This window comes from Jaculus jaculus, chromosome 1 (assembly GCF_020740685.1).
Source record: "Jaculus jaculus isolate mJacJac1 chromosome 1, mJacJac1.mat.Y.cur, whole genome shotgun sequence".
NCBI lineage: Eukaryota > Metazoa > Chordata > Mammalia > Rodentia > Dipodidae > Jaculus > Jaculus jaculus.
This window is the reverse complement of record NC_059102.1, coordinates 168,847,961-168,875,554: the sequence shown is the minus strand read 5'-3', so window position 1 is coordinate 168,875,554 and position 27,594 is coordinate 168,847,961. Positions and strand designations below refer to the sequence as shown.

General features: G+C 38.1%; 1 protein-coding gene across 1 annotated transcript; it reads left to right on the top strand.

Moving 5' to 3' along the window:
• The first annotated feature begins 290 nt into the window (after positions 1 to 290).
• On the top strand, positions 291 to 20,584 carry LOC123456415 (oocyte-secreted protein 4A-like). Its single transcript, XM_045139472.1, has 5 exons — positions 291 to 384; positions 11,567 to 11,745; positions 15,931 to 16,028; positions 17,904 to 18,020; positions 20,390 to 20,584. The coding sequence occupies exons 1-5, from the start codon at positions 291 to 293 to the stop codon at positions 20,454 to 20,456; spliced, it is 555 nt and encodes a 184-aa protein (XP_044995407.1). The 3' UTR covers positions 20,457 to 20,584.
• The last annotated feature ends 7,010 nt before the right edge of the window (positions 20,585 to 27,594 follow it).

The following is a 27,594-nucleotide window of genomic DNA, read 5'->3' as shown; positions in this document are numbered from 1 at the left end:
TCTAGTACCCATATAAAGCCAAATGCACAATGTGGCACATGCATCTAGAGTTTGTTTGCAGAAGCTATAGGTCCTGGTGTGTCCATTCTATATCTGTCTCCTTTTGCTTGCAAATAAGTAAATAAAATAGTTAAAAAGCATGTTGATTATTATCAATGTATAGGTATTTGTAAGAATGTCTTATTCTATTTAATGTTTCATTAATTGTCAGAATTATTTGAAAAAATGCCAATCTTATCATCAACTCCACTGTTCCTCTGTTGTGTGCTGGGAAGTTCAGAGGCAACACCATGATCTCCCAGGAACACCTGAGGAAATTTAGAAGTTGCCGAGAAATGGTGATCCTTGAGAGATGTCAGGAACCATGTCAGCTGCTAGCTCAAGGTAACCCATGGTTCCAACACCTGATAGTACACCATTCCTTTTTGTTCATCCATACCTTCATGTAGCTTGGGATTTAATGGTTGCTATGAGGTAAAACAAAGGAATTATGGTGAGAAAATCAACATGGAATAAGAAATTAAGGTGTTGGTATCTGATTTGATCCAAAGATTTGGGAAACTGTGCAGTGTTGAGTTGGCATAGGCATTCCATCAGCAATTGTGCTTATTTAAAGGATAAAATAAAAATGGTATATTTTATTTCTTTTTAAAATTTTTTTGTTGTTTATTTTTATTTATTTGAGAGTGACAAACAGACACAGAGAAAAATAGGCAGATAGATAGAGAATGGGCATGCCAGGGCCTCCAGCCACTATAAACAAACTCCAGATGCATGCACCCCCTTGTGCATCTGGCTTATGTGGGACCTGGAGAATGGAACCTCAAACCAGGGTCCTTAGGCTTCACAGACAAGTTTTTAATCACTAAGCCATCTCTCTAGCCCTTATATTTTATTTCAATGTATGTGTTTTTAAGTGTTCAAATAACTTATATATTGTTGGGGCATAAATATTTATTATGTTGATATAACTACTTAATGAAGAAGTGTAATTCTTTTGACCAACTAATGCTTTAAAAATAATTTATTGTGCCATTACAAGTACCATGGATACCAGCACAAAGGGGAAGGAGACCAATGCAGAGAAAAATCAACTCCTATCAAATCAGAGAGCCAGAGCCTCAGAGGCCCCCAACACCTCATCACTGAAGCAGACCAAAAATGAACCCAACATGGCTCAGGGAAATTTTGCGGAAGAGGGGGCAGAAAGAATGTCAGAGTCACATGTTGGGTCATGATTTCCAGAGACATTTATCATACCAATAACTGGGGGCTAACTCCACAATGCACGACCCATTTACATCAACAAGGAGGGTCCAATGGGAGGGGGTAGATCACAGATGAGCCTAAACAATGGTACCAAACTGCCTGTATTTACTGAAAACTAATAAATTAAATTAAAAAAAAAAGTGTGACAATGGGCTGGGCGTGGTGGCACATTCCTTTAATCCCAGCACTTGGGAGGCAGAGGTAGGAGGATTGCTGTGAGTTCAAAGCCATTTTGAGACTAAATAGTGCATTCCAGGTTAGCCTGGGCTAGAGTGAGACCCTACCTTGAAAAACAAAAACAAACAAAAAAAAGCATGACTATGCATATCTGTATCCCCAGTCCTGTAAGAGGGCAGAGACCAGAGAATCACTGGGACTTGTTGGTCTACTATTCTGACCAAGCATGGCAGGTCTACGTTGAGTGATAGACTGTTTCAAGGAAACATATGTATTAACATGGGTTGGGGAGGGACACCTGATGGTTTCTTCTGGCCTCTGAATGTGTGCACAAATGTGCACACACCACATACACATCACATGGTACCACATACACATCACAACACAACACATCACATCACATCACACATACTCTATACATATATGCCACAAAGTTGGGGAAAATAGAAATGAAGCTAACCATAGTGAGGGCGGGAAGAGAGGATGAAGAGCCAGGTAGGACAATTGTCTCAGGGTATTTGAGCCTCTAAAAAGAACGGGTGGTTAAGCTGTGCTCAGAGCCTCTTCAGAGTAAGCCTGAGGTGTCCTGTTTTGTTTGTGTGGGAGATTGCTCTGTAGTGACACCACTGTACTCCTCAGTAGGTGAACAAATGTTTTCTTCTTTTTAAAGTTTTTCTTGTTTTAATACAAGTGTTGGTGGCACGTAGCTTACACATTTTAGTTCTAGTAGACTTAGCTGAGAGTTAATAGGAGTGAGTTAGGTGTATGGGCATGGCATTGGAGAGAAGCAAGTGACAGATGGTAAGTAGTGAATTTCTGGTCCTGTGCTGGTTTTTCCTCAGTCTAAGTAAGATGCTCACTATGTTATTTGATTAGCTGTGTTTGAGGACATCTGTTCTAATTTTACTCAAATTTTAGGATTCAGTAAAATCTGACCAAATAAAATTGAAAAAAAATAAACAAACTTTGATCAAAAACATGTAAAGCCAATTCAAGGCCAATGACTCCCTGGGTGGAATACACTTGCATCAAAGCATGACCTCTGTAATTTACAAACATCTTTGAGGTATAAAAAAGAGAAAAGAAATAACAATTAGCAATAAATAGGATGTATGTTTTAAAAATTATGAGATTTTAAAATGTCTTTATAAGGACACAACATCATCTGTGACCTATTCTTGCTTAAAAGGTTTGAGTCTCATTATGACAAAATAATCAGATTGGTTCTGAATGAGAATCTAAAGATAAATTAAGACTTTTTAAAATACTTTTCTTCTTTGGGCTGGGGAGATGGCTCAGCAGTTAAAGACCTGTCTGCCTGGATTTGATTCCCCAGTACCCATGTAAAGCCAGACACAAAAGTGGTACATGTGTGTTTGTTGCTGCAAGAGGTCCTGGAACAAATGCACATACATACATATAAATGAATAAATTATTTTTAAAAAGTTCCTGTTATATGAAAATAATGAGGTACAGATGACTAAGATTAACGTAACTCAGAATATTCACAGATACTTCTTGATAAATATATACTCCCAGATGGCAACAACACAGGAGGAAATTGAACATCCTTAATGATTAGGAAAATTTAGACCACAGTTAGAGACAACTGCACACTGACTAGTGTGGAAAGCTGAAAACGAAGCACAATCCCGAATGCTGGTAAAGCTGTGAAGTAACCCGGAAAGGAAGCTTCTGTTGAGATTCCAAAGTGAAGCCGTCACTGAAAAGTAGGTTAGTAATTAACATGTGCTTGTACAGCCCAGAAGCTGCATTCCTGAATATTTACCTAAGAGAAATGAAAATGTATGTATAGACTAAGAGCCATATACAAATGCAGTTTTATTCATAATAGGCTCAAAATAGAAATAGCCTAGGTGTCTATAATCTCATAAGTAACCAATTTGTGATACTTTTATGACAAAATATGACTCAGGAATACTAAGGACTAAACTGTTGTTGCCCCTTGCAATTTGAAATGAATTCCAAGTGATTACATCAAGTAAGAGAAATGAGATACAGATGTACATATACTGTACAATCCCACTTAAATTATATTTTGGGAAAGATAAAGTTATGGGGACAGAAAACAAGCATGTGTTTGCTTAGGACTGCAGGTAGGTAAACAAAGTAGTATGTGGGAATATTTTAGCATGGAGGACTTTAATACTTTAATTGTTTTGGTGTTTATATGATTGTACATGTTGATCAAGATTTATAGACCTATTCATTTACAAAGACTTTGCACATAATGTTTATGTTGTTTGCAAATGTACTGATTTTTAAAATAAAGAGTGTTAAAATTTAATTAGGAAGAAAATTAGAGATTGGATGGATATGTCTTTATGGCATTCCTAATTTAAAATGTAGGCCTGGAGAGATGACTTAGTACTTAAGGCACTTGCCTGTGAAGCCTAAGGACCCAGCTTCAATTCCCCAGAACCCACGTGAGCCAGCTACATATGGTAGCACACAAGTCTGAGTTGGTTTGCAGTGGCTAGAGGCCCTGGTATAGCCATTCTCTCTCTCTCTCTCATAAATGAATAAGTAAATAAAAGTACTTTTGAAAGTAGCAATATGGGGAGACAAAGATCACAGGTTACCTTATCTAAGATGATTGTATCTAGAGAGCTACCTGTGTACCTGTGAAGGCCATAGTTAATATCATTGTATTTCACACTGACCATTTGCTAACAAATTTTAAGAGCTGTTAACACTCCCTACACTAACACACATATATTGTTATATATATATTTATGCTAACACATATATTATTACATATAAAATATTAATGCTCTTAGTTTTTGTAAGTTCTTAAAATGTAGTTTAAAATGTTAAAAGACAGTACTTATAATAGGGAAAGGATAATTTTTCATGACATAATAACAACTGGGGATTTATTGTCCCTCAACCTAAATATACCAACAAAAGCATAAGTAGAAATAACAAAAATATCAGGCTATCAGCAACCTTTTATTCAATGCTCCCAGCACATTATGTATTGCTATTACATAGCCAATAATTTAAAGATTTAAACCACTGGTTCCTTAACCAGTTTACTAAGTGTTTGTGAACAGTAGCTTTGCAGGGTGGAGATATATATATATATATTTGGGTTACTTAAGGTTAAAGGCATTGTTCTAGGTATAGGCACAAGGCTGCTCTGATCTCTATCTGGACTGCTGTTGAGCCTGGTCTATTCTGGATAGCAATAGTTCTGGGATGATGTTTTACTTCACTTGAAATCTATTTCCTATAAGATTAAAAAGCATAGCTATTAAAGCTAAAGTATGAATCTATTTAATGAGTAGCATGAAAATATTTAATAAATTCTTAAATCAAAATGTGGCAGTTAATTACATATCTTTCTATTGTCCATCTTCCTATATCTCTTATTTTGCACTGTGTTTACCAAGCTCTGGAGATGTAAGAATGCATGGTCTTTAGCTTTAAAGAGCTCATTATAGGACTGGAGAGATGGATTAGCAGTTAAGTACTTGCCTGTGAAGCCTATGGACCCTGGTTCGAGGCTCGATTCTCCAGTACCCACGTTAGCCAGCTGCACAAGGGGGCACATGCATTTGGAGTTCATTGCAGTGGCTGGAGGCCCTGGCGTGCCCATTCTCTCTCTCTCTCTATCTGCCTCTTTCTCTCTCTCTATCGCTTTCAAATAAATAAATAAAAGTATACAAAATATTTTTTTTTAAATTTTTTTTTATTTATTTATTTGAGAGCGACAGACACAGAGAGAAAGACAGATAGAGGGAGAGAGAGAGAATGGGCGCGCCAGGGCTTCCAGCCTCTGCAAACGAACTCCAGACACGTGCGCCCCCTTGTGCATCTGGCTAACGTGGGACCTGGGGAACCGAGCCTCGAACCGGGGTCCTTAGGCTTCACAGGCAAGCGCTTAACCGCTAAACCATCTCTCCAGCCCCAAAATATTTTTTTTAAGAGCTTATTATATAGTGGTCTTCCACAGTTTTAGAGCATGACCGTTAAGGTAGTGATAAAATTCAGGTAACAAAATGATACTTAATGCATTATTTTAATTTTAAAAATATTTTAGTTATTTAAATGCATTATTTTAGTAATTTCTAATTTCAGTAGTTTTATGTGTTTTGTGTTGTATTAACATGTAGTCATTGAACCCTAGTAATTGATGATGTAGACAAAAAAATAAGAGGAATTTGAATTAAATGTTTCTTTTGGATTGTTGGTATCAAAACACAGGGTTTTGCATAAGATCAGTAAGTATCTTATCACTAAGTTCATTCCCAGCCCCCAAATTTTCATTTAAGCTCCTTTTCATAGTGAGATTTTTAATTTCTCGTTTTCATTTGTCTTTGTTTGAAGGAAAGGAATTCAAAGGTGAATAAAATATTTTCAGGTTTTGCTATTCAAAATGTATTCCCAGATTACCATTGGTACCATCTGTGAATTTACTACAATGACAGCATGTATTAGAATCTTCCATGTAACAAGGTCCTCAGGTGATATTAATATTCTTTAAATTTGCCAAACAAGCCCTCTTATGCACACGCTCAGTGAACTCAAACCTCTCCTTTTACATCAGCTATTCTCACACCATTAGTAGCAGCATCACCTGGGAACTTGCTGAACTGTTAACTCCTCACTCCCACCTTAATCTTGCTGAATCCGAAAAATGACTGGAGTTCAGCCATTCTGTGTTTTAAAAAATATACCCTCCAGGTGATTTTGAGGTCTGCTGAGAGCCTGTTCAGAGGCTGGCTGGTGAGGTGAGGTGAGGTGAAAATAGGTGTGGCCTCACATTCTCAGGGCTTTGCCTTCCAAGGTTCAGAAGAGAAGCATATTCTCAGGGAGTTGCTTCTTTAGTGTGTAGATGTGGAGATTTCAGGATGCTAAGGAGTTGTAAGACAATTTACTTGAGTGATACAATAGTTCCATATGAACAATACAGCCTCTGCAGTCTCAAGCAAGCGGAGAGCCTTCTATCACCTTTGAATCACCTTCTGGGGACTTGTCATTGTTAAAAGTCGTGAATGAGCTTCAGCTGGGCTTTCATGGACATTCTTCTATGGGAACACTCATTTTCCATTATTAGTTCTTTGATGATAATTGAATAAAGTGTTACATTTTAGAGTACAGTCTATTGGTGGCATGGGTATACCGTATGATAATTTACTCCTGAATGTGGGTTCATCTATTCTGTCTGGGAGGGAGGAAGAGGGGAAGGAGGGAGAGGAGGGGGAGAGAGAGAGGTACCAGGGTCTCTTGCCACTGCAGTTGAACTCCAGATGCATGCACCACTTTGCACATTGGCTTTACATGGGTACTATAGAACTGAACCTGGGCTGACAGGCTTTGCAAGCAAGTGCCTTTAACCACTGAGGCTTCTCCCCAGTCCCCCCGTTTCCTGTTTGGATTTGATTTGTTTTCCAATCTGGGCAAATGAAGACTTTTCTGGGCGTCCAAGGGAATTTTACTCCTTTCCTTTAAGAAGTCTGGTGCTGGAGATCAGCAAGGTATCACATGTGACTTGGTGTTTATAGATGACTTGCTTTGCCGCAGTCTGAGTGTGAAGTAACTCAGGTCTTTATGTTTTTAATCCCATTTTTATTTTTAGATAATTATAGATTCATAGATAGTTTTAAGAAGTAATACAGAGAAACCAATATGCAATTTTCTCAATTTCACTCAACAATACCATCCTGTAGAACTGTGTAATACAGTATGACATCAGGGTATTTTTATAATTATGGCTATATTTCAAACCTTTAATCCTAGCATTTGGGAGGCAGAGGTAGAAGGATTGCTGTGAGTTTGAGGCCAGCCCAAGACTACATAGTGAATTCTAGGTCAGCCTGGGCTAGAATGAGAACCTTTCACAAACAACAACAAAAACATTCCCTTCCAATGCTATAAGGATACCCAATATTTTCCTTTTACTGCTAATTCCACTTTCCTTTAGAATCATTTGTGCCAATCCTTCTCTTCATCCCAACTTAATCCATTTGCATCTTAATACTTGGGAAACAGAAATCTGTTCCTCATCTTTGCAATTTTGTCATTTCAAAAGTGTCATATAAGTGGAATCATATATGATATAAACTTATTCTGTGTGTGTGTGTGTGTGTGTGTGTGTACATGTGTATGGTATGGATTGACTTTTCTATTTGTCATAACAACCTACAAATTCATCTCAAATGTTGTATGTATTAAAAATTCTTTTTTATTGCTAAGCATGAAATGGGTTTACTGTGTTTTATTTATCCATTTACCCACTGTAAAACATGTAATCTATTTCCAGTTTTGGGCTATTAAGGGCTGTTATAAACATTTGTATATATTTTATGTGAATTTATGTGTACAAAAATTTATATAATTTATAAAAGTAAGTATATTGACATCCAACTAATAGGGAGTACTAAGATTTTCATGTAATAACCTATAGTTTCTGGGAATAGCATTATCCACCCATACCAGGTACATCCATTCAAACGCTTTCAAAATATTTTTAATTATCTCATAAAGTAGTGGGTTTCCCATATGCCTTTTTCATACATCTTTTGTTTTGGGCAACTAAAATTCACCTTCCCCATTCTCCTGTCCCTCCTCTACTTTATCACTTGTATTCTCCTATCGTCCCTGAAATACTCTCCCTATGTTCCATTTCTAGCTTCCTGACCTCTGTAAAGACTCTTACTTAAACATACATACAAAAGTTTGAAGCTAAGATCTTCATGTGAGAGACAACACGTAGCATGTGTTTCAGTCTTGGTTACCTAACAATATGATTTTTTTCCAGTTCCATCAACTTTTGAAATTTTATAATTTCTTCTTTCTTCACAGCTAACTAACACTCCACTGTGTGTATGTGCCACATTTTCCTTCTCCAGCTATCAGCTGATGAACGTTTAGGTGATTTCATGTCCTAGCTACTGTGAATGGAGTTGCAACAAACACGGACGATCAGAAATCTCTTTAGTAGAATGCAGAGTCCTTTGGATATATGTTCAGGAGTGGTATAGCTGAGTCAGATGGTAGTTCTATTTTTAGTAACTCCTGAACGGTTTCCATGGTGGCTTTACAGTTTTCACTCCAACTACCAGTGAATAAGAGTCCTTTTCATGCCAGGTACCTTGCCTTTCATCCTAGCACAATGGAATCAGAGGTAGGAGGAGCACCATGAATTTGAAGCCCAGGGAAGATTAAGCTGGAGTGAGACCCTACCTTTAAACACACACACCCCCACCACACTCAGGCTTTCCCCACATTCTCTCCAGCATTTGTTGCCAGAATTTGTTGACTAAGAAGCTACATAATATAATAAAGTATTTTGGGGATGCAAATATCAACTAAGGTTTCTGATGATCATAGATTTATATTTTTCTTTATTTGCTACACCAGTGCAAAATCTTGGCGATTTCACTGGCCACTTGATGACAACAACAGTTATTCTGCTCTGAGAAACTGTGGCAATCTAACAGACATACTATATAATTTAAGATAACTTATTAAAATCTCATTTTAGTTAAGATGATGTATTTTTAGAAGGTTGGTTTATGCCAAAACTTAAAACTGGATAAAGAAAATCTTATGATTTCACCTTATTAGGTTTTACTGGATAAAGTTGCTCTTTAGAGTTTTTTTTAATTTTAATTTTTAAAGTTTTATTTATTTGAGAGAGTCAGAGAGAGCAAGAGAGAGAGAGAGAGAGAGAGAGAGAGAGAGAGAGAATGGGAGACAATGGGTATGCCAGGGATTCCAGCCATTGCAAATGAACTCCATATGCATGCATGTGCTACCTTGTGCATCTGGCTTACCTACGTCCCGGGGAATTGAACCAGGGTCTTTTGGCTTTACAGGCAAAATGCCTTAACCACTAAGCCATCCCTTCAGCCTTCTTTGGAGGTTTTAAGGAAGCGTTGTGGTGAGGGTAATAGGATACACATGACATGAAAGGGGAATATGGAGGACAGAGGGTACAAGCAAGGGAAGGGACAAGGGAAGGGGAAAGGAGTGGGTGAGGAGAATCAACCCAAACACAATATGTATGAACATGTCGTTATTTCATATGATAATTAAAATACAAATAAAATAAATTTGTTTTTAAAGACATTTTCATCATTTTCCTGGAGAGTTACATATTCTTGATAAAACATGCTTTCTGTGAAGTAAAAATGATTGGTTAGGCAATGCTTTTCATAATCATTGACCACATTTATTTTTAAAAATATTTTTATTTATTTGCAAGGGGAGAGAAAGAAAGAAAACAGACATGCTAGGGTCTCTTGCTGCATCAAACAACCTTCAGACACCTGCGCCATGTGCCATCTGGTCTTATGTGGCATTGGAGAATTGGACCCAGGCTGTCAGACTTTGCAAGAAAGCGCCTTAACTGCTGAGCCACTTCCAGCCCCCTGGCCACATTTGTGTGCATTTATCTGAGACAGAAACTCTGAGAGCTGGTCAGAGGGACATTTAACTAAGCCTCAACCCAGCCTATCTGGATGAGCAACATCAATGCTTCTCAAAAGAACCCACAGTGGCTGTGAGGCACAGTGTTGTCAGTAAGCTCATAATCATTTTCCTTTACCACTCCATTTTTAGATTCTTAGATCATGGCACAAATCCCAGCTGTTTGTGCTCCACTACTCACATATCAAATGTTAGAGAAGACACGGTGTCACACGCATCCAACTGCTTGGGAAGACAAAAGCTGGGGTTATCGTCTGGAACCATCTTGTACAGCCTCTCCTGCTCATTATCTGACAGGGCACTGCACAAACTTCAACTTGTGGGGGTGGGAAGTTGTGCAGAGGGCTTTGGCCAGTGCTTCCTGAATCATCCCTCGCAGCTGAGGAGAACCACGTTCTATAAACACCTGACACCCACCTCACGTGGTTTCTTGTTTCTTGTGGTGGTTGCACGGAGCTCCCGGGCGATGAAGCGCCCTAGCGTGTTAGTGGGGCTCCTCCTGCTTTTTGTGTCCACTCATGGTTTCGAGGATGGTAAGAAAAGGGGTATTTCGAAGAGGGGAAAGCTCTTCCCATTCACTGCTGACCTTAGAGAGTTGATGTTTTAGAATCTGATGACCATCTGCCTGGTAGGAGTGAGTCACTGCCAGTTTCATCCTGGCATTGTCACCACTGTCCTTCTTGAGTCCACCGTGAGGTGACTTCGGCTTCCTATGATTGCTTTCATTTGCAACAACTAGGAATCTTATGTGGTGTGTTTGTAATTTTGTGTGCTCATACTGAAGGTGAATGGAAAAGACGGGAGGGATGTCAGGTGTCTCGCAGAGATTGTTCTCAACAGATTCTGCTCATGTCGATCCGGCTGTGCCACTCACCAGCTAAGATCCCTTAGGTTTACTCATCTCTAAGTGTGGGGTAATAGGGCTGACTTCAGTATATATTAGAAAAAATACGCAAGAAAACAAATGTGACATCATTCCACAACAAAACTTCTTATTCAGGTAAATGCAAAATTGTTTTCTTTCAGAAGTTTTTATTTGCATATGGCTTGTCAAGGTAACATTAACTGGCTCAACGATTCTTAAAATGAAGGCACTTGATATTTTTTTACAAGCAAGTATTGAAACATTTCCATTCTTATTTTAGATCTATAAGAATTATACTCAGATAGTTCAAAGATTCTTTTTAGGCAGTATTGGGGATTGAACCTAGAGCCTTGTACTCTACCTCTGACCTACATCATCAGTCCTCCTTCTTGTTTTACTTCTTACTTTCAGACAGGGTCTCACTATGCTGTCCTTGAACTCACAGTATTCCTGCCTGAGCCTTTTAAGTAGGTGGATTATAAGCCCGTGCCATCAGGCCTAGCTTCAAAGCTGCATTTTTTTTTTCTTTTAGGTAGGGTCTTATTCTAGCCCAGCTGACTTGGAACTCGCCCTGTAGCCCAGGCTGGCCTTGAACTCAGTGTGATACTCCTACTTCTGCCTTCCTAGTGTTGGGAGTAAAGATGTGAGCCAGCATGTCTGGGTAAAGAAGTATTTTCAAAATCTATTTGCAGATGAAGTGTAAAAGCTCTTGAAGGATCCTGGTTGATATTTGGTCTATGGGCTTCTATGATTTTTGATGTACCATTTGACATTTTCATTTCTTTCTTTCACCAGTGTCTATAACCTGCAGTGAACAGTGGCTGCAGGTCAAAGTTAAACAAAGACCTTATTTGGATAACCAGCAAATCCAACCTTATGAACTGTACCTAGGAACTGGCTGCCCTGTGACAGGAGGGTTGTTGGATTATTATGAGTTTTTTTATCCTTTGTCTTCTTGTGGAATCACAGCTGAAGTAAGAGCAGTTATTATTTCAACAAATTATACTCTTTGATTCAGTATTTTAGTGTCTACAAATTAATAGTAAAAATTATGCTATAGGAAAAATTTTTAGATTGATTGTGTAGCTGATATAATATTGCCTGCATTTTTTTTCTTTTTTCTTTTTTAGTTTTTGGAACACTTCACAGAAAAAGAGATATTATGTAAAATGTTGGAACTTATACCCATGTGTGCATTTACTTAACTTCACCTACCACATCTCTCTTGCCTTTGATGGACAGGTTTATAGTCACTGTTACAAATTCTAATCTGAGTGAACTATTTTTTTATATTTTTATATTTGTTTTTATTATCAATCATACCCTATTGTCTAAGATGTCCCATTAGAAATGGGCATGTATATAAAATGCAAAAATGGTAAAATAAAACTACGATATTTTGGAGCATATAGTCAGTGGCAAATCTACAAGCTACAGGAAGTTATTATTCCAGCATATTATTCCATGAGCTCGCTAGTAGTTGAAAAGTATTTGCTCTGTTCGTGAAAATTTAGTGAGCCTTATGTTTAGCTTTGTGTCCTTGCATTAATGCAGTACTTCCCAATAAAAATGTCTTATGGAAGAAAAAAGGAAATAGACACAGATATTTTAACATCAACTCTGTGGAGTACCATTCATCAAGCAACTGTATGTCCTTGTGCTGATAAGCATGTTAGGAACTTCAGTCCTTTTGAGCTTCATAATATCGAGTGCAGGTTATGCCTATTTAATTAATAGACCTTACTTCCAGGTAATTTACTTAACCTTATACAACTTTTTCATCAGTGTTATGGCCCATTTCCGATGAAGGCTTTGATGCTGGGCATACAGGGTTATCCAGTAGGTGGGGCAGCTGAATTTGGATGCATCAACATTAAGCTTGCATGTTTCTCACCTCAGTTGACTGCTTCATCTTAACTGTTTGTTGATTATGGAGACAGCAGATTTCTTTTCCTCTGAGGCTCATAGCACTGCATTTTCTAGTGCCTGTGTTTTAGGTGAGCTGATCTACACACCTGAATCCAGATACATGACCCATGCCTTATATTGAATTCCTGGTTTCGATACCAGTGTCTTGCATGTGGTAACCATCTACAAGAATGATTAAATAAAGTATATACACTCAGTAAACATGTGAGACAAATGAAAGGCTATGTCACCTGTCAATTTGGATCATACTGCTAGATTTAATGCAGTCTTCCTAGGACTTTTGTAGGATTTTATAGGAAAGAAGGTCCGTTTCTCTCCACTCAAATTATAATAGGCAATCTATAAGCAGATAGGTGTTGAGGTTTCAATTTTCTGCCATTTGGCAAAGAAATTGCCTAAGAAGAAGACTCAGAGAAGGGAAGGGAAGATATAATACTTTTTTGAGAAAGAGGTATTTAATAATGCGATAGAATTAGTTTAGGTAAATATTTCTAGTATCTCTCTATATATTATCTAATATATATATGTTCATATCTATATATATATATAGATAGATATTAGAAATATATACCTAAACTAATGTACATATATATAATGCATATATATATTATGTATATATATAATGTACATATATATTTATCCATCTATGAAAAATTGAGATGAAATTAAATATCCTTAATATATAATACATATGTCCTCTACAGTAACAAAACTTTTAAAATCTTATAAGATCCATTTTAGATTAAAAATTTTGCCTAATTTAGTCTCTTGTCACACAGAGTAAATGCATCTGAAGTTATGCAATTTGAGGCACTAACTAGTACTCTTTTTTAAAATATTGGGAACTTTAATATATGAACTAATTGCACATTGGTCATATTCCCATTGAGTACCCTCTCCCCTTCTCCATTCCACTAAGGGCCCTCCTCAGAGGGGTGATCTGTCATCACTGTGGGGTCATGAATACAACAGTCAGTCTCTGTGTGTGGAGGACTATGCTTCAGCATACACCTCCCTTCCCTGAGGGTCTTACAATATTTCCACCCCTCTTCCATGGAGTTCCCTGAGCCTTTGAGAGTGTGTTATTGTTATGTCTTCTTTAATGTTGAGCTCTCAGCAGCCTCTGATTTTATGCTTTGATAAGTTTTTTTTGATAAGTCTCCCCAGTGTCTACCCCCATTTCCCTGGAGAAGGTTGCCAGTCTAGTACTGAGAGCAGCACTAATATGTAATCCACTATGTTTTCTGTAATGCTTCCTTGGCTCTGGGAGATGTGATAGAGAAGGCTTATGATAGGCACTCAGTTTTCTTTTCTTGTCACAATGATGTGTCTTAGGTATCCTTGTCATTTACTGTCCTCTGCATAAAGCAGATTCTCTGGCCAAGAGTGAGAGTAGCATGGATCAAAGGGATAAGCGTAGACATTTAGAAGACTTTTTGATTGGCATAACTTCTCCTTTGAGCCAAAGAACAATGGAAGCTTCACTCTAAGGTCTATGACCTTCTAAGCCATTCAGTTCTGACTTGGTTCTCAGTACCAGGTAAGGATTCTTCCCACTTAGTGGGCCTCGTATCTAATCAGACAGCAGTTGATACGTTCCACTATGACATTGGTGGGTACATCTTGCCTTGCTGGCTGATACTGCAGCTTGCAGGATCCACTGCTTGTTCACACTGTTGGTGAATTTTATCCCCCTTAACCAGCACTATTGAACACTATATTCTAAAGATGTTAAATGGAACAATTAAGGATGAGTTGGATGAGAATACCTGTTCTGTCTCACTGTATGAATGAATGAGTTGATTGCTCTAATTTTTGATGCTCCCTTTTCCAGTTCTAGAATTTAAATATTTTAGCTGTACATAAACTAGAACATGAGTTTTGTTTTTGTTGGAATGTAACACACTGAGAATATATGAAAAGGCAAGGGTCTTTTACTGGAAATATTTATGGGTTTACTGCTATTATCTCTTTTGAATAGCCAGTGGCCTATGTTTGTAAATTGTTCTGAAGGAATACAGCCATATTCATTTTGGCATTTCCTGTCACTGCATTTGTGCTATAATGGTAGAATGAATATTTGCAGCATACACAGTATGCTTTGCCCAAACTAAAATATTTACTCTTTGGCCCATTTTGGTAAAGCATGTGCTAGTTCTTACTGTATCTGTCTCCATTTTACAAATAAGGTATGCTCAAAAGTTGTGAAATACTTAGTCAAAGTTTACACCCACAGTAGCTTGCATATATTATCTAGTAATTTAGGGTTGTCTACCCCATACCCTGACTCCTAAACAGCTGGCGTGACTCAAATGTTGTTTATTCCAAACAGATATGGTGTCCTTCATACTGTTAAGAGCTATTAACTTGGCCTTTTGAAAAAACAAAAGTTGTTTTTTTGGTGAGTGTAGTATGTGGTGTGTATGTGGTATATGTACATGTGTGTGCAGATGCATATGCCCATTGTATGTACAGATAGGGGCTAGAGGAGAAAGGATGCTGTCTTCCCTACATTGCATATTCATGTTTGCTTGAAATGAAGTGTCTGATTCCAGAGCTTGCTGTTTTTGTGAGCCCCAATGATTCTCTGATCTTTGCTCCCCAGGACTGTAACCCCTATAACCCAGGATTTGGGTTACAGACATCCATGGCCATGGTCAGCTGTTTATGTGGGTGCTGGGGAATCAAATTCAGGGATCTCAGGTGTTCTCAAGCCCTCATAATTGGATAAGAAGCATTCTTAACCACTGAGCTATCTCCAGCCAAAGTAGATTTCTCATTACTTAGCACTGTGGTTTTATTTTATTTAGATCCTCTAATATATCTTAATTTATAAAAAAGAGACAACACATTAATGCTTTTTACTCCTAAACCTATACACACACACACATATAATATATGTATATATTACATATGTGTCTATATATATATAGACACACACATATATATATTGAGAGAGAAGAGAGAGAAAGAGAGAGAGAGTGTGTGTGTGTGTGTATGTGTGAGTATGGGTGCACCAGGGCTTTCTGTCATTGCAAACAACTCCAGATGCATGTGCCTCTTTGTGTATCTGGCTTTATGGGGGTAACGGGGAATTAAGCCCAGGCTGTCAGGCTTTGAAAGAAAGTGCGTTTACCACTGAGCCATCTTTCTAGGCCCCACTCCTAAACTTTTTATTTGATCTACAATCCACAGACAATTAAAGAACCAGTTCTCTACTCTCTGTTTAGGTACGCATGTGGGGTATACTTATTGAAAGCTCAATTACTTATGAACCAGTGAATCTGGACATCAGGGGTTACTTGCCAATATCGTGCTATATACAAAGGTAAGCTTCTTAGATGATTGGGACTAAGGTTATTCATCATTCAGTTGAATGGCAGGCGTTCAGTAGAGAGTAAAAACTGGGACAGTATGCTGAAGTTGAACATCAAGTCTAGTTTGATCTACAGAGCTTTGCTTATTTACAAGGTCATATATACCTAAAATCAATTTAGTTGTTTCTATCTGTATTTTATGAAAAGCACCAATTTTGCTTGCCTAAGAATTCACTGGGACCTGACAGTATTGTTGAATAGAAGTTAGCTTTCTTCGTTTAGATCTCATGTTCTCAAATCTTCCTTAAATTATTTCTATACACATTAAGGGGTGCTGCAATCCTTAGATTAATGGCTCAGGCACTGCATATTTAAATAGATGAGGATTGATAATATTTCAGAGTTCATTGATGTGAAATACATTGCTATGAGTTTTAGATTCCATAGATGTTGGTATTATCTGCTTATTCCATTTAGCCAAGACTCAATAGGTAAGCTTATAGAAGATTGAGAATATCACAAATGTAATATGCAAGGTGATTTTTATTGGTCAGTTTCACCTTCTCTCAGGATTTCCCCTTTCTGCACCTGCCATCTCCAACCTACCCCATTCCAATGCCTAAAAAGGGAGATGATATATATTCGTATGTGAACCATATCATATATCTGGGTTAGAGCTGAGAAGTGCCCAGGAAATGCAAATTCAGCATTTTCCACAAGTATTTCAAATAAAACTAATCACTCTGGAGATTTGTCATAGATATAAACATCAAATCCTGCTAGAGCTGAACATTCTTTCCTAATTTGATAGAACTGCCTTAAGACCAATGCAGGAGAGCCTATAGTTCTGGGCTCTGAGGTTTCAACATAACCTGTTTTCAGCCAGAGCTCAGTGAAAAAAATCTGGAAAATGTAAATCACTCTTTTTTTTTTTTAACACTGTAAGGTGAAATATCCTTTTAAAATACTCTTTAATAGTATCAATAATACTTCCCATAGGTGAAATATCAAGTCCAGTGCACACCTTCAATTTTATATGAAATGTCATATTTTCCTCCTCAAATAGTTCAATTCTATGAACAAGGATTGGGGGAATGAGAACAGTCAGTATATTCTAGATATTGTCTCCTCTGCTTTTCTGATCACTAGTTTCTGCTCATATATGACAGGATGAAAGAGCTTGTAGGCTACCATTATTTCTCAGTCACATGGTAACATTGTGGTCCAAGATTATTAGTAACACTATTCAGATCATATGCCTATGTACTGAAGTACAAGGTATTTTGAATTTTGAATGAATTACTTTTTGGGGGGTACTATAGGAAATCATTGTATCTGCTGAATATCTAATGGGAAGATCTGGATAAGGCTTAATTCTACATAATCACCACCAACTAATTCTGCCCTGTCTGCTCCCTGTCTTGGTTATTGTTCATGATTTTAGCATCTGGACTTTTGAGGGGGGTGGAATTTCTTCGTTAAGTGATAAGCATCCTTTGATGGTATACTGGATGAAATATTAGAAACAAAATATTTGAGGAGTGTGGTTAGGTGGTTTCCCCTCCAATACCACCAAGAATACATAGCTAAAGTCTCAAATCATTCTTTTCACACATGTAGTGAGGTGAATGGTCCTAACAGTCACCTATGAAACACTTCTAATATTTGATAGCACTAACTTATCCTTGGGTTCCAGTATGATTTTATAGAGAAATGTGCCTCTAAGAATTCTTCTATGCATTATAAATTTTCATTTTTGCTAAGCTAGTTGATTTTATGTCCCTAAGAGAACTGTCTAGTTTCTTCAATATTACAATCCGATTTTATCCCACTCCTCCAAGTAGCATATCTGCAAATGTATATATAAATCCTTTTCTCTCTTTCAGAAAGTTTACATTCACTTATTTTTCAAAAGTAAAAGGGAATAATAAAAACTGTGCATCAAATCAATCAACAAGTCAGGAAAAATCCACCTCAAATCAAGTGGAAAACCAAAAGACACAGTGAGTATTTTGACTTTCTATTACAAATGTTTGCTAATAAATTTATGACAAAAAGCACTGATGGGTTAGTAAAATGTTGATAGAAATCAGAAATTATAGACCATGTGCCCATCAAGTTTAGTCCAGAATTTCAGGATTATTATAACTGTGAGTTTTTATTTTTCATTTAAAATTTTATTTATTGTGGTAATGTAATATGAGATCTACCCTTTCAACAAAATTTTAAGTGTAAACACATTACTGTTGATTGTAGGCAAAATATACAGCAGATCTCTAACCTAGATCTAACTGAAACTTTAAACCAATTTATTTCTCATTTCTCCCTCTCCACACACTCTGGGAACCATAATTCTACTCTATTTTCATGGACTTTACTATTTTTAGATATCTTGTAAAAATTCAATTATGTGGTATTTGCATTTCTGTGCCTGGATCCTTTCAATTAACACAATGTCCTCAAGTTTCATACATACACATTGAAGATTTTCCTTCATTTTAAAGGAGGCACTCTATTTTGTATACACACACACACATGCACACACGCACACACACACACACACACACACACACACACAGATATATATTCTATAAATATCATTTTATCTTTATCCATCTATCAATGATTTGACTATTTGATTTAGGCTATTTCCAAATGTTGACTTCTGTGAATAGTACTTCAAACAACATGAGTGCTATTATATTTTTGAAAACCTGATTTCTATTGCTTTGCATAAATTATAACCATGGATTCTTTTTTAAGACTTAATGACAATTTCTACTAATAAAAACGATATACCATGATCATAATCCTCTCCTACCATCCTCCCTCTTTCTTCTTCCCAAACCCCCTCCAATGAACCATTTCTTTCTAACTAGTGTCTCTTCTATTTTGATGTTATCCTTTTTATCTCCTATTATGCAGGTCTTGTATAGGTAGCACCAGTCACCCTGAGACCATTAATATTAAGGCTACTTTGTGTCAGAAGACAGTACTGTGAGCAGTCTTCCTCTTCTTTGGCTTCTATGTTCTTTCCCCACCTCTTCTGCAATGGTCCCAGAACCTTTGAGGGTGTAGCAGTCAGTTCCATGATGCTGGAATGAAAATCCAACCAAACACAGCTTTATGGGAGAAGGGATTTATTTCAAGCTTACAGATCCAGGGGGATGTCCCATCAATGGTGGAAGCTGGCTTCCATTCATAAATCCAAGCAGAGAGAGAAAACCACCAGCAGCCAGCAAACACCAAAAATGCAGCAAGCACAAAACTGACAGCAAGCAGAGATCCCTCCCCCAGAGCACAATCCTCTATGCACACCTTTGGGTTGGAATTCAGACCCGCCCCAAACACATCTTTGGGCTGGACACCTGGATCTAACCCTAGTGACACCTCTTCCAGCTTGGCAGCTGGAGACCCAAGTTACAAGCTTTAATAAAACACTCAAGATTATGGGGGAAATCCATTCAAACTACCATAGAGGTATGATAGGGATGCCTCATTTAGTGCTGAACACTCCATTGTCACTTCTCAGGATTTCGGTGAGCTTTGAGTCGCCACCATCTGAAAAGAGAAACTTTTTTAAATGTGAGAGCAGCATTAATATATGGCCATAAATATAAGTATCTAGAATGCCGTTTAATAACTGTGAATTCTTATGGTAGTTAGGGATATAGTTGGCTAAAACATTTCTCATTACTCTCATAGTTTTGCAATTGGGTTTTCTGTAATGTTTTATCAATCTCTCAATATCTGGAGGGGGGGGGCTTTGGTGACTGTAACAAATATATTGGTGGGGCTGAAAAGTTCTATGAATGTGGTAATATAAATATGAACTGACATCAGTTTGTATTCTGGCAACCAATATCTGCAAGAGAAAAACCCTTTCAAGATGGTTCAGACCTTTTATTCTTTCTATATGTTAAGTGATACTTAAAAAAAATTATTTTCAAAGAGGGGGGAAGAGGGAGAGGGAAGAGATATAGTGCCAAGACCTCTTGCCACTCTAAACAAACTTCAGATGCATGTGCTCTTTTGTGCATCTGGATTTATGTTAGTACTGGGAAATAGAACCCAAGCCATTGGGCTTTGCAAGTAATTGCCTTTAACTGCGGAGCCATTTCTCCAGTCACAATTGATGATTTAAAATGAAAACTGGAGATTATGCTCTTACAAACAATTATTTATCAAAACTGTTGGTAACACCTATAATACATCTGCTGTATTTTGCTAAAATGCAATGGGTTCTGCAATCTAAAATTGCCATTTCTCTGTGTTTTTACTTGTTAAACCTCAATTCCTCTAGCTATACAATAGTTTCATATCAGTACTGATTTGTGTTTTTTTTTTTTTTTTTTTTTCCCCCTCACTGCAGGAATAGTGTTCCCCCTTGTGGTCCACATGCTATCCCCTCCCGATTAAGCATAGGACTTGAACTGTAAATTCTGGATGGAGAGCCATGGTACAGTGGCTGCCTGTGGAGATGCACTGCCCACCGGAGGTTGGAATAATGCCTGTGGATGACATCTTTTATCTAGCTAACAATTATAATTTTAGATGAGGAATTTTCCCTGTTGTCCATATTTGTGAACTCTTTTTGTGGGGTAGGGGAAGGACTTTCCTCAGATTTCAAATATGTAATGTACGAATTTTAAAAATAAAGTTTTATAATTCTTTTTTTTTAATTTTTTTTTAATTTTTATTAACATTTTTCATGATTATAAAATATATCCCATGGTAATTCCCTCCCTCTCCACCCCCACACTTTCCCGTTTGAAATTCCATTCTCCATCATATTACCTCCCCATTACAATCATTGTAATTACATATATACAATATCAACCTACTAAGTATCCTCCTCCCTTCCTTTCTCCACCCTTTATGTCTCCTTTTCAACTTACTGGCCTCTGCTACTAAGTATTTTCATTCTCACGCAGAAGCCCAGTCATCTGTAGCTAGGATCCACATATGAGAGAGAACATGTGGCGCTTGGCTTTCTGGGCCTGGGTTACCTGACTTAGTATAATACTTTCCAGGTCCATCCATTTTTCTGCAAATTTCATAACTTCATTTTTCTTTACCGCTGAGTAGAACTCCATTGTATAAATGTACCACATCTTCATTATCCACTCATCTGTTGAGGGACATCTAGGCTGGTTCCATTTCCCAGCTATTATAAATTGAGCAGCAATAAACATGGTTGAGCATGTACTTCTAAGGAAATGAGATGAGTCCTTTGGATATATGCCTAGGAGCGCTATAGCTGGGTCATATGGTAAATCAATCTCTAGCTGTTTTAGGAACCTCCACACTGTTTTCCACAATGGCTGGACCAGATTGCATTCCCACCAGCAGTGCAGAAGGGTTCCTTTTTTTCCACATCCCCGCCAACATTTATGATCATTTGTTTTCATGATGGTGGCCAATCTGACAGGAGTGAGATGGAATCTCAATGTAGTTTTAATCTGCATTTCCCTGATGACTAGTGACGTAGAACATTTTTTAGATGCTTATATGCCATTCGTATTTCTTCCTTTGAGAACTCTCTATTTAGCTCCATAGCCCATTTTTTGATTGGCTTGTTTGATTCCTTATTATTTAACTTTTTGAGTTCTTTGTATATCCTAGATATTAATACTCTATCAGATATATAGCTGGCGAAGATTTTTTCCCATTCTGTAGGTTGCCTCTTTGCTTTTTTCACTGTGTCCTTTGCGGTGCAAAATCTTTGTAATTTCATTAGGTCCCAGTGGTTAATCTGTGGTTTTATTGCCTGAGCAATTGGGGTTGTATTCAGAAAGTCTTTGCCAAGACCAATATGTTGAAGGGTTTCCCCTACTTTTTCCTCTAGCAGTTTCAAAGTTTCCGGTCTGATGTTAAGGTCTTTAATCCATTTGGACTTAATTCTTGTGCATGGCGAGAGAGAAGAATCTATTTTCATCCTTCTGCAGATATTTATCCAGTTTTCAAAACACCATTTGCTGAAGAGGCTGTCTCTTCTCCAATGAGTATTTTTGGCATTTGTATCGAATATCAGGTGGCTATAGCTACTTGGGCTTACATCTGGGTCCTCTTTCTGTTCCACTGATCTACATGTCTGTTTTTGTGCCAGTACCATGCTGTTTTTGTTACTATGGCTCTGTAGTATAGGTTAAAATCAGGTATGGTGATACCACCAGCCTCTTTTTTGTTGCTCAGTATTATTTTAGATATTCGAGGTTTGTTGTGATTCCAAATGAATTTTTGGATGGTTTTTTCTATTTCCATGAAGAAAGCCTTTGGAAGTTTGATAGGGATTGCATTAAATGTGTAGATTGCTTTAGGTAAGATTGCCATTTTCACAATATTGATTCTTCCAATCCAGGAACAAGGGATGTTTCTCCACTTTCTAGTGTCTTCTGCAATTTCTCGCTTGAGTGTTTTAAAGTTCTCATTGTATAGATTCTTTACTTCCTTGGTTAGGTTTATTCCAAGGTATTTTATTTTTTTTGATGCAATTGTGAATGGGAGTGATTCTCTGATTTCATCCTCTGTGTGTTTGTTGTTAGCATATATGAAGGCTACTGATTTCTGTGTATTTATTTTGTATCCTGCTACATTGCTGTAGGTTTTGATCAGCTCTAACAGCTTGCTAGTAGAGTCTCTAGGGTCCTTTATGTATAGAATCATGTCATCTGCAAATAATGATAACTTGATTTCTTCCTTTCCAATTTGTATCCCTTTTATGTGTGTCTCTTGCCTTATTGCTATTGCTAAGACTTCCAAAACTATATTAAATAAAAGTGGGGACAGTGGACACCCTTGTCTTGTTCCTGATTTTAGTGCAAAAGCTTCCAGTTTTTCCCCATTTAGTAATATGTTGGCTGTAGGCTTGTCATAAATAGCCTTTATTATATTGAGATATGTTCCTTCTATTCCCAGTCTCTGTAGGACTTTTATCATGAAGGGATGTTGGATTTTGTCAAATGCTTTCTCTGCATCTAATGAGATGATCATGTGATTTTTGTCCTTCAACCCGTTTATGTAATGTATTACATTTATAGATTTGCGTATGTTGAACCATCCCTGCATCTCTGGGATAAAGCCTACTTGGTCAGGGTGAATGATCTTTTTGATATACTCTTGTATTCTGTTTGCCAATATTTTGTTGAGAATTTTTGCATCTATGTTCATGAGGGAGATTGGTCTGTAGTTTTCTTTTTTTGTTCTATCTTTGCCTGGTTTTGGTATCAGGGTGATGCTGGCCTCATAGAAGGAGTTTGGTAGAATTCCTTCTTTTTCTATTTCCTGGAAAAGCTTAAGAAGCAATGGTGTTAGCTCTTCCTTAAAAGTCTGGTAAAATTCAGCAGTGACTCCATCCGGGCCTGGGCTTTTTTTAGTTGGGAGATTATTGATAACTGTTCGGATCTCCATGTTTGTTATAGGTCTATTTAAGTGATTAATCTCATTTTGATTTAATTTAGGTAGGTCATATAGATCAAGGAAATCATCCATTTCTTTCAGATTTTCATACTTTGTGGAAAATATGCTTTTGTAGTATGTCCCTATGATTTTTTGAATTTCTCTGGAATCTGTTGTGATGTTGCCTTGTTCATCTCTGATTTTATTAATTTGTGTCTCTTCTCTCTTTCTTTTGGTCAGATTTGCTAAGGGTTTATCAATCTTGTTTATCCTTTCAAAGAACCAACTCTTTGTTTCATTAATTCTTTGGATTGTTCTTTTTGTTTCTATTTCATTAATTTCTGCCCTAATCTTTATTATTTCTTCCCGTCTACTAATTTTTGGTTTGCCTTGTTCTTCTTTTTCCAAGGCTTTAAGGCGAAGCATTAGGTCGTTTACTTGCGACCTTTCTAATTTCTTAATATAGGCACTTAAGGCTATAAATTTACCTCTTAGAACTGCCTTCATTGTGTCCCAGAGATTTTGGTATGTTGTGTTCTCATTATCATTTGACTCTATAAATTTTTTGATTTCCTTTTTGATTTCTTCATTGACCCACTCATCATTTAGTAGTGTATTGTTTAGTTTCCATGATTTTGTGTATGCTCTATAGCCTTTCTTGCTACTGATTTGTAGTTTAATTCCATTGTGGTCCGATAGAATGCAAAGAATTATTTCAATTTTCCTGAATTAGTTAAGATTTGTTTTATGTCCTAATATATGGTCTATTTTAGAGAATGTTCCATGTGCTGCTGAAAAGAATGTATATTCTGCAGCCTTTGGATGAAATGTCCTGTATATATCTGTTAGGTCCATTCCTTCTATGACCTCATTTAGTCCAGATGCCTCTCTGTTTATTCTTTCCCTGGATGACCTGTCAATTGATGAGAGTGGGGTGTTAAAGTCACCCACCACCAGTGTGTTTGGTGTTATCTGTGACCTTAGTTCTAATAGTGTTTGTTTGACGAATTTGGGAGCCCCCATGTTAGGTGCATATATGTTTAGGATTGTAATGTCCTCCTGTTGGAGTGTGCCCTTAATCAATATAAAGTGACCTTCCTTATCTTTCTTGACTAACGTCAGACTAAAGTCTACCCTGTCTGATATTAGGATAGTAACCCCTGCTTGTTTTCTAGGCCCATTTGCTTGAAACACCGTCTTCCAACCTTTCACCCTAAGATAATGTCTATCCTTTGTAGAAAGGTGAGTTTCTTGGAGACAACAAATTGTAGGATCCTGCTTTTTAACCCAGTCTGCAAATCTATGTCTTTTCGTTGGGGCATTGAGACCGTTGATATTAAGAGATATTATTGAAAGGTGTGTATTTATGTTTGCCATTTTTGTGTGTGTGTGTGTGTTACTTGTTCTACCTGTGCTCTCTTCTGTTAACTGGTATTTGAGTATAGCTTGTTTTTTCTAGGTTCCTTATATGTGTGCTTTTCTTTTTGTTCAGCATGGAGGATTCTATCAAGTATTTTCTGTAGAGCTGGTTTTGTCTTCAAATACTCCTTTAACCTGCTTTTGTCATGGAATGTCTTTATTTCTCCATCTATTTGAATGGATAACTTTGCAGGATAAAGTAACCTTGGTTGACAGTTGTTATCTTTCAGAACTTGGAATATATCACTCCAAGCCCTTCTGGCTTTAAAAGTTTGTGTTGAATAATCTGCTGTAATCCTGATGGGCTTGCTTTTGTAGGTAACTTGATTTTTCTCTCTAACTGCTTTCAATAATTTTTCTTTGGTTTGTGTGTTTGGAAGTTTGATTATAATATGGCGAGGGGAGGTTCTTTCTGGGTTTTGTTTGGCTGGGGTTCTAAAGGCTTCCTGTATCTCTATTGGCACCTCTTTCCCAATTTGGGGGAAATTTTCCTCTATGATTTTGTTGAAGATGCCTACTATGCCTCCGGAGTGGAGTTCTTCTCCTTCTACTATGCCCTGAATTCTTATATTGGATCTTTTCATAGTGTCCCGAATATCTTGAAATTCCCACTCATACTTTTCTATAAGTTTGTCTTTCTCTTTGTTGGACTGCATTAGGTCTGCCACCTGGTCTTCTAGCTTAGATATTCTGTCCTCTCCCTCATCCATCCTACTGGTGAGATTTTCTACAGAGTTTTTATTTCATTAACTGTGTTCTTCATTGCTAGTAATTCTGACTGGTTTTTCTTATTTCTATTTCCCTATTTATGTCTTGTATTGCCTTCTTTATTTCATTAAATTGGTGTCCTGCCTCTTCTTTGATTCCTTTGATTTCCTCTTTGATTTCTTCCTTGATTGTTTTCATGTGTTCTTTGACCTCTTGAACATATTTATAATTATTCTTTTGAACTCTTTCTCAGGCATTTCCTCTCTTTCTCTCTGGAGGACATTTCTGATGCATTAATACTTTTAGGTGGATTTATATCATCTTGCTTTTTAGTGTTTCTTGTGTTATAATGTATATATTTTTGCATCTTGGATTAAGTTAATGCTTGGATTTTCTAGCTAGCTGTGTATTCTTAGCTGTATCAATTGATTTGATGTAATATATTTTCAGGGTAGGACCTTAAGGTATTAGGTGTGGCTCTTAAGACTCTCAGAGTATCTACAAAGATGTTCTTAGGGGTTGAGATTCCCTGCTATAGGAGTATTCAAGCAGGCTGAGTGGAATAAAATACAGGTAGATTCTAAAATTTAACTAAACACTGTACACATTCAATCAAAAACAGCCTCGAGTATGTACGCAAGAGTAGTTATTATAATGACCAGATCTTCTATCAACAAAGAGGTTTAGATATCTGGTCTGTTGAGGGATCCAAGTCAGCTTGTGACCAAGTGAGACCCTTCCCTGGTGCAATCCCAGTTACCTTGGGTGATTTTGGTCTCAGTCAAGTTGCTGCCTGGGTCGTCGGGCTGCTGTTCTGATTTCTGGAGCTGGGCACTTGCTTTTCCTACGGGGCAAACCGAGCCGCTGCTGCTGCCTCTGCTGCTCTCATAGCTGCCACCACCGGAGCCACCACCGCTGCTGAAGCTGCCGCTGCCGTGACCACCGCCGCTGCTCCCCCTGAAGCCGCTGCTGCGGGATCTGCCGCCGCTGCTGCTCCTGGGTCCGCTGCTGCTGGGGCCGCTGGTACCGGTGCTGGAGCCGCTGAAGTTGCTGCCGAACTCTACTCCTGCTTGGGTCCCGCTGTCAGCCCAAGTTGGCGTGGCTGGGTCCTGGGCTGCTGCTGTGTTCGCTGGAGCTGGGCTCAGGTGGTGGGGGAGGGGAGGGAGCCGCGGCTGCTCTGGTTGTCTCGCTGCTCCACGTGTTCTACCTCGCGGTCTTCTCCGCTGCTCGCTGCCGCTCTCCCCTCACGTTTCCCGAGTTGCGGAGAGCGCGGTGTGAGGGGAAAATCCCGCACCTGGCTTTTCCTGTGGCTCGAGCTGGTCTGGCGGTTTTCTGCTGCGCCGCGGCTGCGGCGTTTGGCCGAGCTGCCTGAGCCGCTGGAGCCGCTTTTCCCGCCTGTGCGGGCTCTGGATGCTCTATAACTCTTCTAATTCTCCGCTGCCGCCTCAATTTCCTATACACCTCACTTTTTAGTAAAAGCGTGTATTTTGCTGAGTTTTTTTGGTCTTTTTCCCCCCTAGGCTGCTTTGGCGTGGTACCTACGCCGCCATCTTAACCGGAAGTCTTTATAATTCTTAATAGCTATTTTTATTCTTAGCCGTGACTTTGGGCATTGTAGGCTGATAAATGTCTGGATATCACCATACCTTTGAGGGTGTAGCAGTCAGTTCCATGATGCTGGAGTGAAAATCCAACCAAACACGGCTTTATGGGAGAAGGGATTTATTTCAAGCTTACAGATCCAGGGGGATGTCCCATCAATGGCGGAAGCTGGCTTCCATTCATAAATCCAAGCAGAGAGAGAAAACCACCAGCAGCCAGCAAACACCAAAAATGCAGCAAGCACAAAACTGACAGCAAGCAGAGCACAATCCTCTACGCACACCTTTGGGCTGGAATTCACACCTGCCCCAAACACATCTTTGGGCTGGACACCTGGATCTAACCCTAGTGACACCTCTACTCTTTTCATTAATGACCATATCACTTCCTTCTGGTGATACGTATAATAAGTGATGAGACCAAAGGTTTGTACATTTCTGATAAGGTTAA